The following is a 19,989-nucleotide window of genomic DNA, read 5'->3' on the forward strand; positions in this document are numbered from 1 at the left end:
TCATAAAACTCAGGAAGGAACTGAGATATTGCAAGAGACAGTCACAGATCAGGATGTTGAAAACAAACGTACATGTGGTTAAGCTGACCATTTATATGTATTGGGTAGCCGTAGAAAATAGCTTGTTTAACAGTTATCTAAAGTGTAGGAGCCCCTTAAACGGAATATGTTAGTAGGATCATTCCCCTTTCCACCAATAAAGCTGCATATATGAGCATGCAGGACTTTGAAATGTAAATCCATCAACACCTTTACATTTTGTAACTGTTGCTGCATTCCCGAGCAATTAGGATTTTCATTAATATGCAGATGAGGCAATAAGTGCTCTGGCCAAGAGAGAACACTTAACAAGCCTTTGCCTCCTCCCAAGGTTGTTTTCGGCCAAGCACCAGCATCCTCAGCTCAATTGATAGCTCACTGTCTGATTTCCTTGCCTAGTGCCTTATGTTTCCCTTACTGTGAGGGCTCAGTCAAGCTAAAGCAGCTTAATGCTGAGCAGGGAAACAACTGAGGGAGACAGAGGCTTGTGAATTGCTTTGTTACGCCCAGAGCACTTAATACCTTATTCACATATTAATAAAAACGGTAATTACCTGGGAATCTGTCAACGCGTTTCAAAGTTCCAAACTTTGTCATTTGTCATGATGAAGACGTTTGGAACTTCGAAATGCATTGACATATAAACCACAATCCTGTATACTGTTCTCCTCTTCTATCCTTCCACATCAGCAGCGCAGAATTAACCCCATCATTCCATTTCAGTAGTTTGGCTTCATCATATCATTCATACACTACCATTCCAAAGTTTAGGGTTACTTAGAAATGTCCTTATTTTTTAAAGAAAAGCATTTTTTTTTTTCCAATGAAGCTAACATTAAATGATTCAGAAATACACTCCATACATTGTTAATGTGGTAAATGACTATTCTAGCTGCAAACGCCTGGTTTGTAATGCAATATCTTCATAGGTGTATAGAGGCCCATTTCCAACAACCATCACTCCAGTGTTCTTATGGTACTTTGTGTTTGCTAACTGTATAAGAAGGCTAATGGATGTTAGAATACCCTTGAAAACCCTTGTGCAAGTATGTTAGCACAGCTGAAAATAGTTTGGCTGATAGAGAACCTATAAACCTGACCTTCCTTTGAGCTAGTTGAGAATCTGGAGCATTACATTTGTTGGTTCCATTGAACTCTCAAAATGGCCAGCAAAAAAGAACTTTCATGTGAAACTCGACAGTCTATTCTTGTTCTTGGAAATGAAGGCTATTCCATGCGAGAAATTGCCAAGTAACTGAAGATTTCCTACAACGGTGTGTACTACTCCCTTCAGAGGAGTGCACAAACAGGCTCTAACCAGAGTAGAAAGAGAAGTGGGAGGCCCCGCTGCACAACTGAGCAACAAGACAAGTACATTAGAATCTGTAGTTTCAGAAATCGACGCCTCACAGGTCCTCAACTGGCAGCTTCATTAAATAATACACGCAAAATGCCAGTGTCAACGTCTACAGTGAAGAGGCGACTCCGGGATGCTGGCCTTCAGGGCAGAGTGGCAAAGAGATAGCCATATCTAAGACTGGCTAATAAAAGGAAAAGATTAATATGGGCAAAAGAACACAGACATTGGACAGAGGAAGATTGGAAAAAAGTGTTATGGACAGACAAATCCAAGTTTCAGGTGTTTGGATCACACAGAAGAACATTTGTGAGACACAGAACAACGGAAAAGATGCTGGAAGAGAGCCTGATGCCATCAGTCAAGCATGGTGGAGGTAATGTGATGGTCTGGGTTTGCTTTGGTGCTGGTAAAGTGGGAGATTTGTACAAGGTAAAAGGGATTTTGAATAAGGAAGGCTATCACTCCATTTTGCAACGCCATGCCATACCCTGTGGACAGCGCTTGATTGGAGCCAATTTCATCCTACAACAGGACAATGACCCAAAGCACACCTCCAAATTATGCAAGAACTATTTAGGGAAGAAGCAGGCAGCTGGTATCTATCTGTAATGGAATGGCCAGCGCAGTCACCAGATCTCAACCTCATTGAGCTGTTGTGGGAGCAGCTTGACCGTATGGTGCGCAAAAAGTGCCCATCAGGCCAAACCAACTTGTGGGAGGGTCTTCTGGAAGCATGGGGGGACATTTCTCCAGATTACCTCAGCAAATTAACTGCTAGAATGCCAAAGGTCTGCAATGCTGGAATTGCTGCAAAGGGAGCATTCTTCAAATGCAAAGTTTGAAGGAGAAAATTATTATTTCAAATAAAAATCTTTTTTTTTTTTCGAACCTTGTCAATGTCTAGACTAGATTTTCAATTCATTTGGCAACTCATTTGATTAATGAAAGTATGAGTTTTCATGGAAAACACAAAATTGTCTGGGTGACCCCAAACTTTGGAACCGTAGTGTATGTTGCCGATGCAAAAAAGGGGAGAAGCTGCTGCCATAAATCTTTGAGGACTGCTTATCTCTCCTGAAAATAAAAGGATCAACTGTTAAATTTAAAGCTTCTGATCCTTCTCTCCACCGACAGTGGAAGTCGGCAGCTTTGACTGACTTTAATATAATGTTTATGGGGGCTTTTAGAGGGTCAGCATTCATTCCCCAGTATTCTGCAGGCAAAAGCAATTTGAGGAGTGTGCATAACAAGGTTCTCCTGATGTACGATCTGCAAAACCTATTCTCAAGGACTAATAAAGTGCACAGCACCCTCAAACTCCCAGTAACCCCACAGTACAGTCACTGACTTACTAACCCTTCATGGGCACATTATAGACGATTGTAGCAATCTATACTTTAATGATCTCTGAACAGATTTCTTTTAACCTTTGTTGTAGGCATCAAGAAGAATTGAAACAATTCCTATGATTTCTATAGAGCAGGTTTATAGATATTGCAGTAGGCTAAAGGGCAAGATCACATAAAGATGAATAGATACATTCAGAAAAATAAACACGAGTTGCCATGTCCTAAACCAATTGATTCTGGTTCTAACTTGCTCCTTCTGTCCAGGTCTGAGAACAAGTCAGGTTATAAATCTGTTTGTTTTAGCAACTCTGCTTTAAGGGGATGTTTAGCTCAGAAAACCCATTTTCATAGACTCCATTAGGAAAATCTGAGATGATACAGGAAAGTCCACGGTCAGAAAGTCCAGGGTCAGTGGGCAGAACTTGTAGGACCAGGCAAGTGAAGCAGAAAACACGTGAAGGCAAAGGGCAAGTAGTGTAGACATACGCAGGAATTGTAGATGTATAAATGGTCCAGGACATGCAGCAAACAAATGGTTGTAGGTATTCAGCAGACACACGGACCTTGGCAGGGACATAGGGAGCAATGATGAACAGGCAAACACAATACTTGCTTGAAGAGAAGATACACACGGTTTCAGCAACGTTTTGACTGTGAGTAGCACCAGAGAAGAGTTTGTTAGGTTTCCAGTAGACAAAGGGATAGACAGAAAACAAGACAGCAGATATGAACAGGCAAATTGTATACTTGCTTGTAGATAAAATACACATAAAAAGCAGTGTTTGTAGTGTGGACAACACCAGAGAAGAGTTTGTTATGCTTACAGCAGAGGAAGGTTAATCAGCAGGTCAGAGTCAAGTAGCATATGCAGATAGTAGAGAAAAAAATCAGGAGTTTGCTGAAGACATGATTACTAGCTGTGAGAAATGAATGGTGAGGCAAACTGCAAAGCAGAAGGTAAGGGTATAGAAAGCTGATTGAATACTCAGACACACACAGTTGTCTGAGTTAGCTTTAATGCCTTTATGAGCTATGACGTATAGGTACTTCATAGGATGCCTCTCCCACATTGATGCAGGCTCCGGCGCTGAGCCTGCATCTTTTCAGACACTTGACAGCTGAATTGGTCAGCTGCCATGTGCCCTTAACAGCCACGGGTGGAATCGCGATCCACCCATAGCTGTTAACATGTTAAATGCCGCTGTCAATCCCTGACAGCGGCATTTAACTCGCGCCTTCCGCACCCATATCATATGATCTTGGAGCACCGATGGGCTGGCATGACAACTGGGGGTCTGCAGAAGACCCCCGTATCTGTCATTGAAGATCTTCTATGGCTTGTGCTATGTGTAGCACAAGCGATCGGATGGATCGGAGACTATTAAAGCCAGTAAAAAGTGTAAAAAAAAGTTTAAAAAAAATATATAAAAGTTCAAATCACCCCTATTTTGCTCCATTCAAAATACAACAATAAAAAAAAAAGATATTTGGTATTGCTGGGTTCAGAAACGCCCGATCTAGCAAAATATAAACTAAATTAATCCGATTGGTAAACCAAAACAACAATTACCGTTTTTTGGTTGCTTCAACATTGCAATAAAAGGCGATCAAAACATCGTATCTACCCCAAAATTATATAAATAAAAACATCAGCTCGATGTGCAAAAAATAAGACCTCACTCAGCCCCAGATCCCAAAAAAATGGAGACTCTATGAGTCCCGGAAAATGGCACCATTTTTTTGTTAAAGAAACGTTAGCATTTTTTTCACACTTCTTAAATAAAAAAAAGAACCTAGACATATTTGGTGTCTATGAACTTATAATGACCTGGAGAATCATATTGACAGGTCAGTTTTAGCATTTAATGAACATGGTGATTTAAAAAAAAACAAAACTGTGGGATTGCACTTTTTTTGTGATTTCACCGCACTTGGGAAGTTTTTTTTCCCCATTTTCCAGTACACTATATGGTAAAATGAATGGTGTTGTTCAAAAATAAAATTTGTCCCGCATAAAAACAAGCCCTCACTTGGCCATATTGATTGTGTGAGCGAGTACAAAATAAGTAACTATATATATTAACTACAATGTACTAGACTGCCAGAAAGAAAGGCAGAAGCTTCATTGTGAATGCAACTTTTTATATAAAAAACTTAGCAAGGAGGATTCTGTCTTCTTCTCAGTGGACCCATGGCACTATGAAAATTCATATACATTTGATAAAACCAGATAAATTATAAGGCATCTAATCTCTGCACACCATAGGCCACCCCAAGTATTCCCTTTAATTATACATTTCTGTTGGCCATTACTGTCCTGGCCACCATTACAGCCTCTGTGACCCAGGGGAGGGTGCGCTATAAATTGCAGCATGGCACAAATAATCTATTGTTCAGGGAAGGGGAAGCTCAATGTAACCGGACAGGATGGACACAAATACACATCACTTATAAGGTAGCAATCAGCAGCTCAATAGTAAATGAAAGGCACCAGCTACATAACAGAGGCGCATTGTTTGGGATGACTATGACTGATGTGGGCACGGCAGGTTTTCTAAGGCATATTAATAAAATATGAAAGTCTACTATTACTGACCCCGCTAGTTTTCATTACTTCCTCATGCTATATCACAAAGGGTAAATTATGTGTTATTATAAAAGTTCACGACTCGGTGATGGCGGGTCGGGGACCCCTTCAATTTCATTCTGGATTTCTAAAGTCAGTGATATAATGCTCATAAAGAACTTTACATCCACCATATATGACAAATTTTGCAAAACATATTACTAGTTAGAATTCGCAAATACCGGGATATTCTCTATATAGATTCCTGAAGGAAAACTTCTTTTTACCATTCTTGTTCACTCTGGAGTATTAATTTGTCTTTTCCATCCTCTTTTTTTCCCTCAGTTACCTCCTACCTTTCTGATATCCGAATTTGTGCCTTCTTAGTTCCCTATTTACTTTATATTTTGGGAACCTGGGGAAGTCAGTCTCTGTATCGCCTGTCTTTCATTCCTTGGTTCATACCCTTGTAGAAAGTGTATAGTTATATTCTATATGTTCTCCCAGTGTTTGCGTGGGTTTCCTTTGGGTTCTCCAGTTTCCCCCCACACTTCAAAGACATAGTGATAGGGAATCTAGATTGTGAGCCCCAATGGGGACAGTGAGTTCTATACAACACCATGGAATATGATTGTGCTTTATAGGCAAGCATAATGAATAAATAATTCTATATAGTTCACCTTTATTCTGATTAGTGATGACCGAACATGCTCGGATAAGTTGTTATCCAAGCATGCTCGGGTGATAACCGGGTGAATTTGGCATGCCAAAAAATATGTTTGAGTCTCCACAGGTGCATCTCTCGCGACTGTTCAACAGCTGCAACACATGCGGAGATTGCCTAACAAACAGGTAATTCCTGCATGTGTTGTGGCTGTCGAACCGCCGGGAGACATACAGGAGCGAGAATTTGGATGTATTTTTCTGTCCGGTGTATATTAGACAGAAAAATATTGTATTCAACATATCCGGGACACATCTAGTGGGAGAATTTATGCCATTGGACATATAATGGACCCATTAGGAAACTATAGCATCTTACTAAATGAGAACTGGACATAGATGAATCATTTGCAATATTAAATACATATGTTCAGGGACTGGCTTGGAATCATTGGCCCACCGATGGATATGAGGGATAGTATGCATCTATATGGAATTACACAGAATCATCCCATAAGAAATAGACCCTATTAGTAAGTCATTAGCTCCAAAAATGCTTCTAAATAGGGTTTGCTTCTAAACCTGGAATAACCGGTGATCGTCTAGTAATATAATACTATGCCTCGGTATCTGTGGACAAGTCTGACCCTGCATATGTTACATTTAGGAAGAATATATACTACTATTGAAAAATATTTTTGCCTTACAATAGTGCTTGAAAGTTTTTAAACCCTTGAGAATTTTCTATATTTCTGTATAAAACTACATCACATTTTCTAAAAGTATATAAAGAAACCCAAATAAAACTTTGTAATTTTTTGGGGGAAATGAATGAGCCAATATCATGTCTGTGAGTAGAAAAAGTATGTGAACCTTTACGATTAGCAGATAGTATGAAGGTCAAGTTAAAATCTGGTGTTTTCAATCAATGGGATGACAATCAGGTGTGAGTGGGCGACCTGTTTTATTTAAAGAACAGGAATCTATCAATGTTTGATCTTTACAACACACGATTGTAGAAGTGTATCATAGCACGAACAAAGAAGATATCTTAGGACCTCGGAAGAAGAGTTGTTGATGCTCATCAGGTTGGGAAAGGTTACAATTTCTAAAGAGTATGGACTCCACCAGTCCACAGTCACAAAGATTATGTACAAATGGAGGAAATTCAAGATCATTGAGTGGTCAACCAACAAAGATCACTCCAAGAACAAGGCGTATAATAGTCCGTAAGGTCACAAAGGAACTTAACGTATTTATGCCGAAATATGGGCAATTTGGAAGTGTTGACGAACATTCAAGCACCACTCTATGTGGCCTGGTTTCAGGATTTCAGCACTTTTTGATAACTATAAGACAATAAATATGAATGTAGTAAATGTAACCTAATGGAGAAACACAAAACATAAAGCATAACTGCAATCTATATAAAGTTCAGTGTTTCCTAATTTCTTACTGTGAGGAGCCAGAATCTAATAAACTGCAAAATAAGAGGTTACATTTCCTTAGATGAAGCCTTGTTATTACGGGGCCACTACGCAGGTTCACTGATAATGTCTATGATGCCTCCAGCACAATACTGGTAAATACAGTACTTATATGGTCCCTTCACCCCCTAATTTTCATCATAGTCACAGGGCGTAATTATAATGATTGAAAAATGGTGCCCACAGAGGGACTATATATAAAGGCTGGAGACATTGGACGTCTACAGATACAGCTCCTGACACAGAGAAGACATCATGGCCAAGTGTCTTGCAATAGGACTCGCAGTGATAAGCAGTGAGTATTCCTAAATTACATTTTTTTTATAGGACTTATTTTATATTAGATCTCATCATATGTGGTGTTGTATTGGGATTTAGGGAAACTAAGGTATTTTGTTCTTGATTTTAAACTAAAATCTCAAGATTCTGGGCTTAAAAAGGTCTTAATAAACATGATGTGTTTTAATATAGAGCTCCAAATCCAATGCAAAAGTTGTTTAAAACATAACTTACTGGATGTCTGCTGCCACCACTAGAGGGAGCTCAGGAGCTTGCTGCATACAGGTTATGCATTGACCTCAATGATCAGACAGTATGCACGTAGCTTTCATGCACCATTTAGTGGCAAAAGCACTGGCATCTTAGCTTTTAAATGTATAAAATTATTGAAAAAACATGGTCCTGTTCTGCGCTGCTGAATCACTGAAGTCCAGACACATTCTTGTGGTATTTCCTGATGAAGGAGTTCTGTGAAACTCTGAAACGCGTTGAATAAAAACCACAATTATTAATACGTCAGGACTTCAGTGCTTCAGCAGAGCAGAACAGGACCACATTTTTTTCCCTAATTTTATACCCAACGGCCGCTCCATTTTGGACCCGTGGATCTGCTGCAGCGAATCTTCTCAATGCTTGATCTTAGCTACGTTTCGTGAGTGCAATCCTTTGTATTAACCATTTATCTCTCAGATAAGACCTTATTTTTTGCGCTATTTCCTTCAACAGTTTTCATAGCTTTTAAATGTATTAATAACAAACATTGAAATAGTTTACCTTCTTGAGAAGACAAATGTCACAAAATATTGGTCGCACAAGCAAATCTTGACACTTCTGACTCTTTTGTTATTTCAGTCATTGCTCTTGTCACCAGCACCCCAGCACAGTTTGATGAAATGGTTAAAGTGACTACCATCATTTATGGTCTGGCCAACTTCTCGGACTATGGCTGCCATTGTGGTGACAACATCCTAGGAAGGCCTGTTGATGCCATAGACTGGTAATGTATATCATATACTCAGCAATACTCTGGTATTCCTCCTGGAAATGTAGGAGTAAGTTGTCTACACTTCGGTTTCCCTTGTCAATACGGTGTAAGCAGTAATTTATTAAGGTCACCCCATTGACAAGGAGAATGGTAACAGAGTAGCCAGTGCATTTATACATTTCCAGGATGAATTACAGAAGGACAGCATGGCTTTATGTCCTTGAAAACTAGGATTTTTTTTATTATACTGTAGGTCAGATTTGATGTCTTGATATTTTGCCATTTCAGGTGCTGCCATGAAAAAGCTTGTTGTTACAATGAGGCTGAACTTACTGGCTGTAATCCATTGACTCAAAACTATCGATTCTACGTAGAAGAAGAACAGAAAGTGAAATGTAGTAAGTGTCAATGGATTTAAAAAAGAAAAAGCATTACTTAGAAGTCAAATGATAGATAATTTATCATTTAGTTATTATGCTTTGCTTATACAGTATAGCGCTATCTTATTCCGCACCGCTTTACATATATTATCATCGCTGTCCCCATTGGGGCTCACAATATAAATTCCCTATCAGTATGTCTTTGGATTGTGATATACGTATGGGATATTTGACCTTATTTCTATGAATGACAATCCTCCAGTTGTCCTTGAATGGGAAAAATATGGATCGAAGAGGTTAAGATCCAACCTGTATCATTTTAGGTTAACTGAGATAAGCAGCATCACAGATGTCTCAAAACCGCTTTTTTTCAATCCCTCCATATAAAAATGGAGGTTTGAAATACACCTTCTCCAGCTGAAAGGCTATGTACACTTCTGTGAATTTTTTTTTCTGAATGTATGGAAAATTGCTCCAAAGTCAGAATGCTTTCAGGAATAGAAGTGCTTATTGCATTTTGTTAATTGACAAAAAATAAAGTAAGCGAATGAACAAAAGAGAAATCTAAAACAAATCAAATGCTGTGAACTCCATTTGACTTCAAAACAGCATCAAATCATCAATTCTTCTAGGTGCAATTGTACAGTTTATGAAGGAACTTGGCAGACAGGTTGTTCCAAACATCATAGAGAACTAACCACTGATCTTCTGTGAATGTCGCTTGTGCAAATCGTTCTGTCTCTTCATCTAATCTCAGTCAGGCTAGATAATGCTGAAATAAAGCTTCTGTGGGGACCAGATCATCGATTCCAAGACTCCTTATTCTACTTTACGCTGAAGATATTACTTATTGATTTTAGCTTTATGTTTGGGGTTCATGTCCTGCTGCAGAACCAATCAGATGCCTCTATGATGGTATCTAGTGATGCTTGGTACTGGAATTGAGCTTGTCGGACGCTAGGACGTGCATGACTCGAGTAGCGAGTATAATGGAAGCGAACGTCAAACTCAAGCATTTTTCTGGAGGACGACCCATCTCTCTGGACAGCTCACAAAGACTCCAGCTGACAGAGTAGTCTGCGCTCCCAGCATGGGAATACCCCGCGTCAGTGCAGTGCACGGCTCAGATGAGTCAAATGAGCTCCTTATGGGGACTTGAGCACCACATGATACTCGGCCCTGCTCGATACTCGATTGATCACCCAGATGCTAGATCAAGCAGTGCCGACCATGCTCGCCCATCACTAATGGTAGCACATGATAGATAAGTATCCGTCTACATTTCTCAGCATTAGGGTCTGTGATTGGTTCTCCAAGATGCTTGGAACAGCCTCCTTGCCGAGCTCTCATCCAGCCTGTATTACTGGAAGGGACACTCCTGCAATAGAAAAAAATCTGAAAGTTGGTTCAGGCTGCAAATTGCATATCAAAAGGTCAATTGAGCACCTCATAAAAACGAGTGGTCATCTTAGCCAGGCATGCATGTGCTCTCTGAATACATTATTAGCAGCCACACCAGAATATGTGTATGACGTATGTTAATCAGTTTTCCCTGCACAATTGGTAATAACGCATCATGTGACCCTTACTAATTTAGTAAAATGACACAAAAATATTTGTATCCCCAGTGAAAGCTCGTGATCGCTGTGAGAAGATGATCTGCGAGTGCGATGAAAAGGCTGCAAACTGTTTCCGGAAGGAACTGGAAAGTTACAACGTGTATTTCCGCAATTTCTCCTCACTTGGGGCCTGCAGGGGCCCCCGGCCTTTCTGTTAGCAGAACAGTCATGTATGAAAGCTACATTATTTCTTAGTAGAGTTAGGGATAGTAGTAATGTACAGTGTGTAGAGGGAACATACAGGACAGAATATTTTGTTCAGAATTTGCCAAAACTATGTCCTTTGCTAACAATAGACCAAGCTTATTTCTTTGGCTTATGGCTCAAGTGACAGCCATCATTATTGCACAGCTAATATGGTAACTGACTCCGCAGACTATGGCTCAAAGTCTCATTTATCAAAACGGTATAAGAATGAAAATGGCCTTGATTCCCAAAGCAACCAATCACAGCTCAGCTTACATTTCGTAAACTGCTCTGTAACAATTAAAGCTGCACTGTGATTGGTTGCTATGGACAACAGGCCCAGTTTTCCTCCAGGCCCAGTTTTGATAAATGAGGCCTAATTTCTTCTATGTCCTCCCCTTTGGTTCTTGTTCCTTGGTCTCCCATGGATTATTATATAGTAGAAAAAACTCCCTGCGACCAGTTGTAGCACAACCCTACATGTAATGAAGTGGTGGTCACCCTGCCCATGTGGTTGTTAGGTAACCATAGCCTGCAAAATACATAGAAGGAAAGGCTATAGGTAAAGAAATTAATATAAATTCTACAAAGCAAATACAACCTAAGACTGGAGATTCAGTTACTGTAGGACCCACGATCATATGGAATTTTACATCTAATTCTGTATTAGGGCTGACATGGCAGGGGTCTTGAAATATGGGATGGTATTAGGAAACAATGGCTGTCTTTGTATTTTTGGATAAAATGATAAAATAAACTCGATTGTATGTCTACCTAGAATTTATCATCTTATTGAAGCTTGCTGAGGTTGAGTATCAATTTTGTGAATTACACCCTCCAGTCTCTTGGTGTCCATATTCACTGTCCTATGCAATAAGAGATGGATTACTGGGGTTCGAAAGGGAGTTCATGCCATGAGCATCGTCCATACGTATAGCCATAGTCTCAGCTATTTTGTTTTCCTGCCTTCATAAAACAGGCATATGGAGAAGGTGGTGGTAAAAAATTCATGTAAGGGCTCAACCATACAGCTAATTTATAGTTGGTAAGCATATAACCCAAGCCCATTCTCCTACACAAAGGGTGGGCAACACTCCACTAAATATATGAACATGCTGATCAAACAGTCATTAAACTATATTAAATCAAGAAGTGTCTTTTTTTTTTTTTTTAAATAAAAAATTAAACCTTTATTAAGACATTAGACATACATAAAAATATACACACAGAATTAAATTAGTGCCTCTAAACCAAGAGTAATTATCCACAAGAGGTCAGCTGAAGCATATACATATGAATATCCAAAAAGAAACAAATGAGACTGCAAACTCTTTTCTGCTCCTAAACAAATGTGAAATGCTGGCTATGGATATTAAAGATTGCGTTCACATCGTATCCTCTCCCATAACTTCTAAATTATACGGGAATTTCCCTGTTGGATGAAGCAGATTGAGATCTAAATTGCAAATGCATCAATATTTCCACGCCCAGGAAGAAGCACTCGCAAAACGCGCGTCGGGGTTTTGGGAGGTGCAGCGTGTCACTCGGCACTACACACGGGAAGTGGCACATAGATCCAGGTAATATGTATTGATCAGGGGTTGCAACTCTTCGTTCTTTGCCAGTTGTATGATGCAGTTATTATAGATGATGATGCGCCAATTTTTGGGACTCTGAGCATCGCTGACACAGTTCAGCTGCTATTTACCTGTTAATATGCTATGCATCTGCACTTTAGATACATGCTCCTTCATTTGATATTGTGGACTATTCCTTTTAATTAATTACTTATATGCAATGTGACTTGGATATTGCAGCATTGATGCATTTGCACTTTAGATCTCAATCTGCTTCACCCAACAGGGATATTCCCGTATAATTTAGAAGTTATGGGAGAGGATACGATGTGAACGCAATCTTTAATATCCATAGCCAGCATTTCACATTTGTTTAGGAGCAGAAAAGAGTTTGCAGACTCATTTGTGTCTTTTTTGGATATTCATATGTATATGCTTCAGCTGACCTCTTGTGGATAATCTCTCTTGGTTTAGAGGCACTATTTTAATTCTGTGTGTATATTTTTATGTATGTCTAAACAAAGGTTTAATTTTTTATTTAAAAAAACAAACAAAAAGACACTTCTTGATTTAATATAGTTTAATGACTGTTTGATCAGTATGTTCATGTAATTTTTAGTGTTAGGCCTTAGGGTACAAGTCTGCAGTCACTTTAGGTGGCTGCAGACTTGTGAATCCTCACATTGCACGCTGTGAGTATTCTCCAGGGGCCAGCACCCAGAATTGGGAGTATGTGATTTGCATACTTCCGACCACAATCAGCATTGAGAGAGGCCGTGCACGTCTAGTCAGCATGCAACCACACGTATGTAAATCTTATATTTGCGAATACATACCCCTCCCTGTTACTAGTGGCAGAGAACCTTTACAGCGCACAGTTCGCATAATGTGAGGATTCACAAGTCTGCAGTCACATAGGGTACAAGTCTGCTGTCACTCTTAAGCCAGACAACCTTCTTTTAGGTTTAAAGAAGTCAGAAGTCCATAGAGTTCAACCTATAAATTAACATGTTAATCCTAAGGAAGGCAATAACCCCATGGGGCAGATACTGATTGCACCATATTAGGGTAAAACATTCTTCCTGACTCCACATATAGCAATTAGATTAGTTCCTTGGATAAACCTCCCATCACAGAATCTAGTACCCATAACCTGTAATATATTTATCAAAAAAACATCCAGGCTCTCCTTGAACGAGTCTTGTGAATCAGCCATTACAAAATTGTGTGGTAGGCAGTTCTATAGTCCCACTCTTCTAGTAAAGAATCCATAGTCTCACTTCTTGTCAAATAAAGAAACCATAGGCATGCTGCTCTTACAGGAAAGAATCCATAGTCTCACTGCTCTTACAGTAAATGATCCATAGTCTCACTGATCTTACAGTAAAGAATCCATAGTGTCACTGCTCTTACAGTAAAGAATCCATAGTCTCGCTGCTCTTACAGTAAAGAATCCATAGTGTCACTGCTCTTACAGTAAAGAATCCATAGTCTCACTGCTCGTCTCACTTTACAGTAAAGAATCCATAGTCTCACTGCTCTTACAGTAAAGAATCCATAATCTCACTGCTCTTACAGTAAAGAATCCATAATCTCACTGCTCTTACAGTAAAGAATCCATAGTCTCACTGCTCTTACAGTAAAGAATCCATAGTCTCACTGCTCTTACAGTAAAGAATCCATAGTCTCACTGCTCTTACAGTAAAGAATCCATAGTCTCACTGCTCTTACAGTAAAGAATCCATAGTCTCACTGCTCTTACAGTAGTCACCGCTTGTGATGATTAAACCTTCCTTCTGCCCTTCTGCTAGACGTAGAGGATGTCCACTTCTCATTGTTGCCGGCCAATGTATAAAAAGATCATTAGAAAAAGATCTTGGCTTTATCTCTTCATATACTTTTACATTGAAAAAAAATGAAGGCTTAGGGGCGATCTTATTACAAACAGAATTTACCAATTCTCTTAATAGCCTTAGTTGCTCTTCTCTGCACCTGCTCTAGTTCAGCTATGTCCTTCTTGGCAGCAGCTACCTGACACTGGTCACTACAGTTGAGTTTTCTGTCCATCTATACACCCAGGTTTTGTTCCCTGACAGTTTTAAGCAATGTTTTACCACTTCGTACATAATTGCAGATCTTGTTCAGCCAAAGTGTATAATTTTACATTTATCTTGCCATCTCAATCACCATGTCACTAAATAAGTCTCCAGCTTCTCCAAAACCTTCTGAACAGTGGTGGCCAAAAATTTTCAGACTGATGCAAATTTTTGTTTCCAACACACTTTCCTGCTTCAGTGTTTTTAGATCTTTTAGTCGGATGTTTCTATGGTTACTGTACAATTATTATCATTTTAAGTTTTTAAATGTTTATTGACAAATACATCAAATTTATGTACCAACTCAACATTTACAGTGTTGTCCCTTATTTTTTAATACTTCTACCCTCCGCCCTGGCAGCTGCCTGCTACCATTCCTGAGCAAGCCCTGCACTGGTGTCTGAATCCTCTTTTGGAGACTGTCCTGGCACGTGCTGGATTTTTTTTGGAGCCTTCACAGCAACCGAACCTCTCTTTTTGCAATCCTGATTGATCCCATAAATGGTTGATTTAGGCGCAATCTCACAAGCAGAGAAATCCGTGTCTGAAAGCCCCTTTCATGCAAAACAATGACTTGAAGGTAACACCAGTTCACAGAAGAAGACATTGATTTTAAGCACCAGCCCCCTTTTAAAGCCACCAGTCTGCTCTTATAATTCAATCACCATGACAGAGTGGTATCAGCTGCCTTGTCCTCTTTAACACTTTCTTTTAAACTAACGAGAAGTTTCAATAAAATGCTGTAAGCAGGTTATTTTGTGGTAGGGCTGAAAGTCAGTGGAATTTTTGGGGATCAATTTAATTTTCCTAGCAAGGAATGACAATTTATTTTGCAATTGATCTGATCAGTCTTCAAAAACTTGCAAATTGCGACTATAAAACACTGAAGCAGCAACGAAAAATGAAATATATGTCAGGCTCAAAACTTTTAAACATACGACTAATATTAAACTATCCTGCTCTTTTTGATGTGTCTAATCTGGTACTGCAATTCATCCTCATTTAATTGAATGATGCAATACCAGGCACAAACTCTGGAAACCCCTAGAATATATAGATGCAGATTACATTCATGTATGAATATGTTGATATGATAAAATAAAGCAAATGAAAAAGGAAAAATGAATGCAAGGTTTTAATTTTTTACGTCACTTGACTGCAGCTTTATTAAATAATACATATTTTGCTATAAGATATATTACTTAGCATTTAAACTGTTTCTGTACATGACATCCTTCAATAGTAACGAAAAAGTGTCAAAGTAAATCTCAAGGAATATACCAGTATACCCTTGTAATACATTGCTTAAAGACTAAACATAATATAAAGCATGTGTATTATACAAGTCAAGCCATGCGGTACATAGAATGCATATAATGGAGGGATTTAGGAAGGAAGGAGGTAGAGCGTCTACAAAGTGAATGTCACCTATGTGCAAAGGCAGTAGTGATGAGCGAACGTGCTAGGATAAGGTGTTATCTGAGCATGCTCGGGTCCTCCTAACCGAGTGTCTTCGGCGTGTTTGAAAAATATACTAGCATCCCCGAGGCTGCATATCCCGTGGCTGTTAAGACAGCAGCAACCCATGCAGGGATTAACGGTTTGTTAGACAATCCTTGCATGTGTTGGGCTGTCGAACAGCCGTGGGGATACGAACATATTTTTCGAGCGCGCCAAAGACACTCGGTTAGCATCCAGGCATGGTCTGATAACACCTTATCCAATCACTACAAAGCAGCCATTAAAATGTTTTACCATCTTTATCCACGTCCCCGTGTCCTAGACACATGATGAGAGCATGAGACGCATTAGAAGGGGTACAACTTCACAAGCAAAATGGTCTCCCCTGTTTTGGCATCTTAGACCAAAATGGTGAGACATGTCATTTATAACTAGTATCAATAGTTATTGTAGTGTAGAATTATTCTGTCTTTGTTTTCATGAAGAAAGATGAGCAAATTGATTGCAAGACCTTGGTCCCATGGCCACATTGGAAGCCCGTGGCTACCAGATTGGAGCCTTACAAGTAGATCAAGCGAGACATCCCGGCTTCAAAGATTCACTGAGGATGCTGGCACATAGAAGGAGGTTCGTAGAGATTTGGTCTGGATGTGACCACTGGACTAGGGTTCAGCAATTCGAGTCACTCACCTCCAGTATATGACAATCTAAACAGAGATAGGTGCAATGGAAAGCAAGAGGGAGAGAGAAAGCAACAGCCGCTCATGAAATAGGAGATACGGTAGATTTTTGGGGATTTCCACTTTTAGAAAAATTTTTTTTTTACTTAAATGCATGAATTTTGGGCTACAAATTATTTTTGCAATTAGATTTCTGTAAACAGTTTAACATTTTTACTTGTTTGGCTTTTACAGGTTCTTTGTTTCATTGCACGTTCAGCTAGGCTGTGGTTTGTGGCCATAAAATAGATGAGAAAGGCTTTAAAAACAAAAAACAGATAGAAGTTCCGAACACTGTCAGAACAAACTTTATGGGATTTTCAGATTACTCATTCTGCAGCCAGCATTAGACAGTCCAACTCAGAAGCTGTCGAATATTTTTTTATGGAACTCAATTGCAGAAAATATTTTTTAGACCCAAAAATGTATATAAAGTAAAACAAAAGTAACAATAGGTGGGCAACCAATGTAAGGGCGTTTTCAGACGTCCGTGTAAATTGGATCCCAATACACGGACTGCCTGTAGGTCTCCAGACTTGAGTATGACAGCTTCATAGGAATATATCAAGTTGTTACGCTTGGGTCAAGAGGCCAGTCGAGCAGTCCATGCATTGGGGTCTGATCTCGGACAAATTTGCACAGACGTCTGAATGCGCCCTAAGTGTAATCGGTTGTCTCCTATTGTAATAATGGGAGATGGAGGGATGTGCTTCACATACCACAAAATAACCATTTCACTTCATATCCAGTAAACCAAAGTCTACAGTAAACCTCCTGTGTCTGCAGTAAACTTCTTATTTTATTTCCTTCTCTGGACCAGCCAGACAATCAATAGCGTCATAGAATTTTATAAAATTACATAACATTTTTCTAAGTGCCTCCAGTCTTGGATATATATACACAAGCATCTTCCAAGACATTATACATTTGAGAATGTCCGGTCTAAAGTGGTAGCCTCCAGGGTCCTGGACAGTCTTCTGAGATATCCTACTGATGGTTTACCACACGTTGTGTGCAGTTCAAAAGTGTGAGGACAGTGCTGTGACCCATAAGCAAATTCCAAAAATCTCTTTTACAGCTTCAATTTGAAAGAAAATGCAAGAAGATATCTGAATGTATAATTCTGCAGGGGTGTTCTCGTAGGTAGATGGTCGTGAATTCATCCATATGGTTTTTTTTTTTTTTTTTAATTATTATTGGGTGGACATTTTGGACTATATTTCACCAAATGGCCACCAAAACATAGCGAAAAGTCATCCTCATGGTGTGAACGACAGTTTATCAGAGAATAGCAAAAGGAATAGTAGATGTTCGGGATAGTCATCAAGGTCCAATACTTGGCTGAAGGCTTAAGTGGTTTGTAGGTTCATAATCCACAAATTTCGCTTGTCATTTGCCCTCAGCATTTTTGTATTTGTAAAATCCCTATTAATATCCAAAGAAAATAGTTTCTTCTAAAGTGTCACGATGGAATCCATTATCGGCAGGACTGACTGAAGTAAACACTTCGACGGCTCAGCTTTTCAGGGTTGTTGGATGCCATGTGAGAGAATTCACGGAAAATATCCAAATAAGTGGTATCACCTGCAATGCAATGGAGTGAAAATAAAAAAAAAATCCCAACTTAATGTAGGAAACATCTTGCACCCTCAAATTATTTTTGGGTTTCGTCTTTGAAAATATATAAAAAAAAATAAATAATAATAATAATAAAAAAAGATATTTGAGAATATCAGGTTAAACCTTCACGAAGGACCCAAGTGTGCAGCGCTTGAGTGTTTGTTGGGTAATGGAAACCCCATTATTACTTTTGGCTATGATGTTTGGCATATTTTTAAACGAGAGCCTTTCATGTCCCCCAAACCACCACCATTACGTTACATAGCCCTATTCCAGCATTCTAATAAAGTGTACGACAATTGTTCCCATCTGTGTGAAGACATCTGGTAGTACGTCTCATCATCTAATTACCTAAACCAGTCCGATCTCAGATGGTTTAATTCCCACACACCACCCTGACTTACATCCTTCTCATGAACTACGTCATCTCAAGGTCTCTAGAAATCTTGCGCATGTGTGTGATGTCCGTCCTCGTTGAGCATGAGCAGTGAAGCTGGGCATGCTTCCATGTTACACATGCCCAGAAAAATATAGTGATCCCTTTCCAAAGCTGATGTGACCAATAGGTAATTAGCACATGACGAGTGTCACAATTGTTGTTTTGGGACAGTTCTAAACATTTGTCTAAGATGTCAAGGACTTAATACATTACAATGTAGGACGTGGACAATGAAACAAAGGGAATCTGTCAGCACCAAATAACTGATAAAACAAGTACAGGTGTTCGGTGCACCCTTGGTGTGGCCAAACATTTAAGTGCAAACTTCCCACCTACTTCTTTTTCCATCTATCTACACCCATGTCTGGCTCTAATAAAGCCAGAGTCGTTAATCAAAGAACAGGAGGGTGGAGATAGAGGGAAAACAAGTAGGTGGGAAGGTGCACTTAAATGTTTGGCCACACCAAGGGTGCACCAAGTGCCTGTACTTGGTTTGAATACAAGGTCTGTGTTGACAGACTCCCTTTAAAGGTGACAGTTTTGGAGGCTTGGGGGGTATCTGACAAGTTCCCTTCAACTAGAATCTCCTCTTGTAAGATGAACACATTTTCCGTCTATGTGCCAAACGGACAGCACAGTGACAAATATTAGGCAATGTTCTAGTGCACATGAGCAAGAGGTACACATGGCAAAAATAGCAGCAGGCACTAGCCTCGCCAGTTTTGCACACAAACCAGTGCTAGTTTAAGTGGCAGGTGACCTCTCATTCTTACAGACTGATGGAGGTCAACACCCAGCACCCAAATCGATCAGCTGTTACCATTTGGGTTACAACACAGCTTTGCACATGGTTTAGTGGCTGCTGCCAGATTCTGCAGATCAGCTCCTATTCATGTGAAGTCGCAGTACCCGAATCAACCACTAAACAGCGTACAGAGTCGTGGTGTTTCATTCTGCACTTGGTTTACATCCAATCGCTGCCAAAGATGGTAGCAGCTGATCGGTGAAAATGCAAGGTTTCGACCCCCCACCAAAAATCTGATACTGATGACCTATCCCAATTATAATAGTGGGCAACAACTTTAACTATATAGAAAAAGTTTAACTTAGTATCTATTGACATCTCCTTCCAACTTTGCCCTGAATAATGACAATCTGCTTGTT

The 19,989-nt window shown here is 39.5% G+C and overlaps 2 protein-coding genes across 5 annotated transcripts in view; one reads left to right on the forward strand and one right to left on the reverse strand.

Annotated features, from left to right (window-relative positions):
- Nucleotides 1-7,624: 7,624 nt before the first annotated feature.
- LOC143764504 (phospholipase A2 homolog otoconin-22) lies at nucleotides 7,625-11,693 on the forward strand. The gene is made up of 4 exons (XM_077250120.1): nucleotides 7,625-7,759; nucleotides 8,596-8,740; nucleotides 9,017-9,126; nucleotides 10,737-11,693. The coding sequence occupies exons 1-4, from the start codon at nucleotides 7,720-7,722 to the stop codon at nucleotides 10,883-10,885; spliced, it is 444 nt and encodes a 147-aa protein (XP_077106235.1). The 5' UTR covers nucleotides 7,625-7,719; the 3' UTR covers nucleotides 10,886-11,693.
- A 6,261-nt stretch (nucleotides 11,694-17,954) lies between these two features.
- ACAP3 (ArfGAP with coiled-coil, ankyrin repeat and PH domains 3) overlaps nucleotides 17,955-19,989 on the reverse strand; it is a 137,287-nt gene continuing 135,252 nt past the window's right edge. For 3 of the 4 annotated variants that reach the window (XM_077250124.1, XM_077250122.1, XM_077250123.1), the window contains one exon: nucleotides 17,955-18,350. In XM_077250124.1, coding sequence (XP_077106239.1) covers nucleotides 18,244-18,350 — 107 coding nt within the window. In that variant the 3' untranslated portion in view covers nucleotides 17,955-18,243. The remainder of the gene's footprint in view (nucleotides 18,351-19,989) is intronic. The other variant, XM_077250121.1, reaches the window with a different exon arrangement.

The sequence above is a fragment of the Ranitomeya variabilis genome, chromosome 4 (assembly GCF_051348905.1).
Source record: "Ranitomeya variabilis isolate aRanVar5 chromosome 4, aRanVar5.hap1, whole genome shotgun sequence".
Classification (NCBI taxonomy): domain Eukaryota; kingdom Metazoa; phylum Chordata; class Amphibia; order Anura; family Dendrobatidae; genus Ranitomeya; species Ranitomeya variabilis.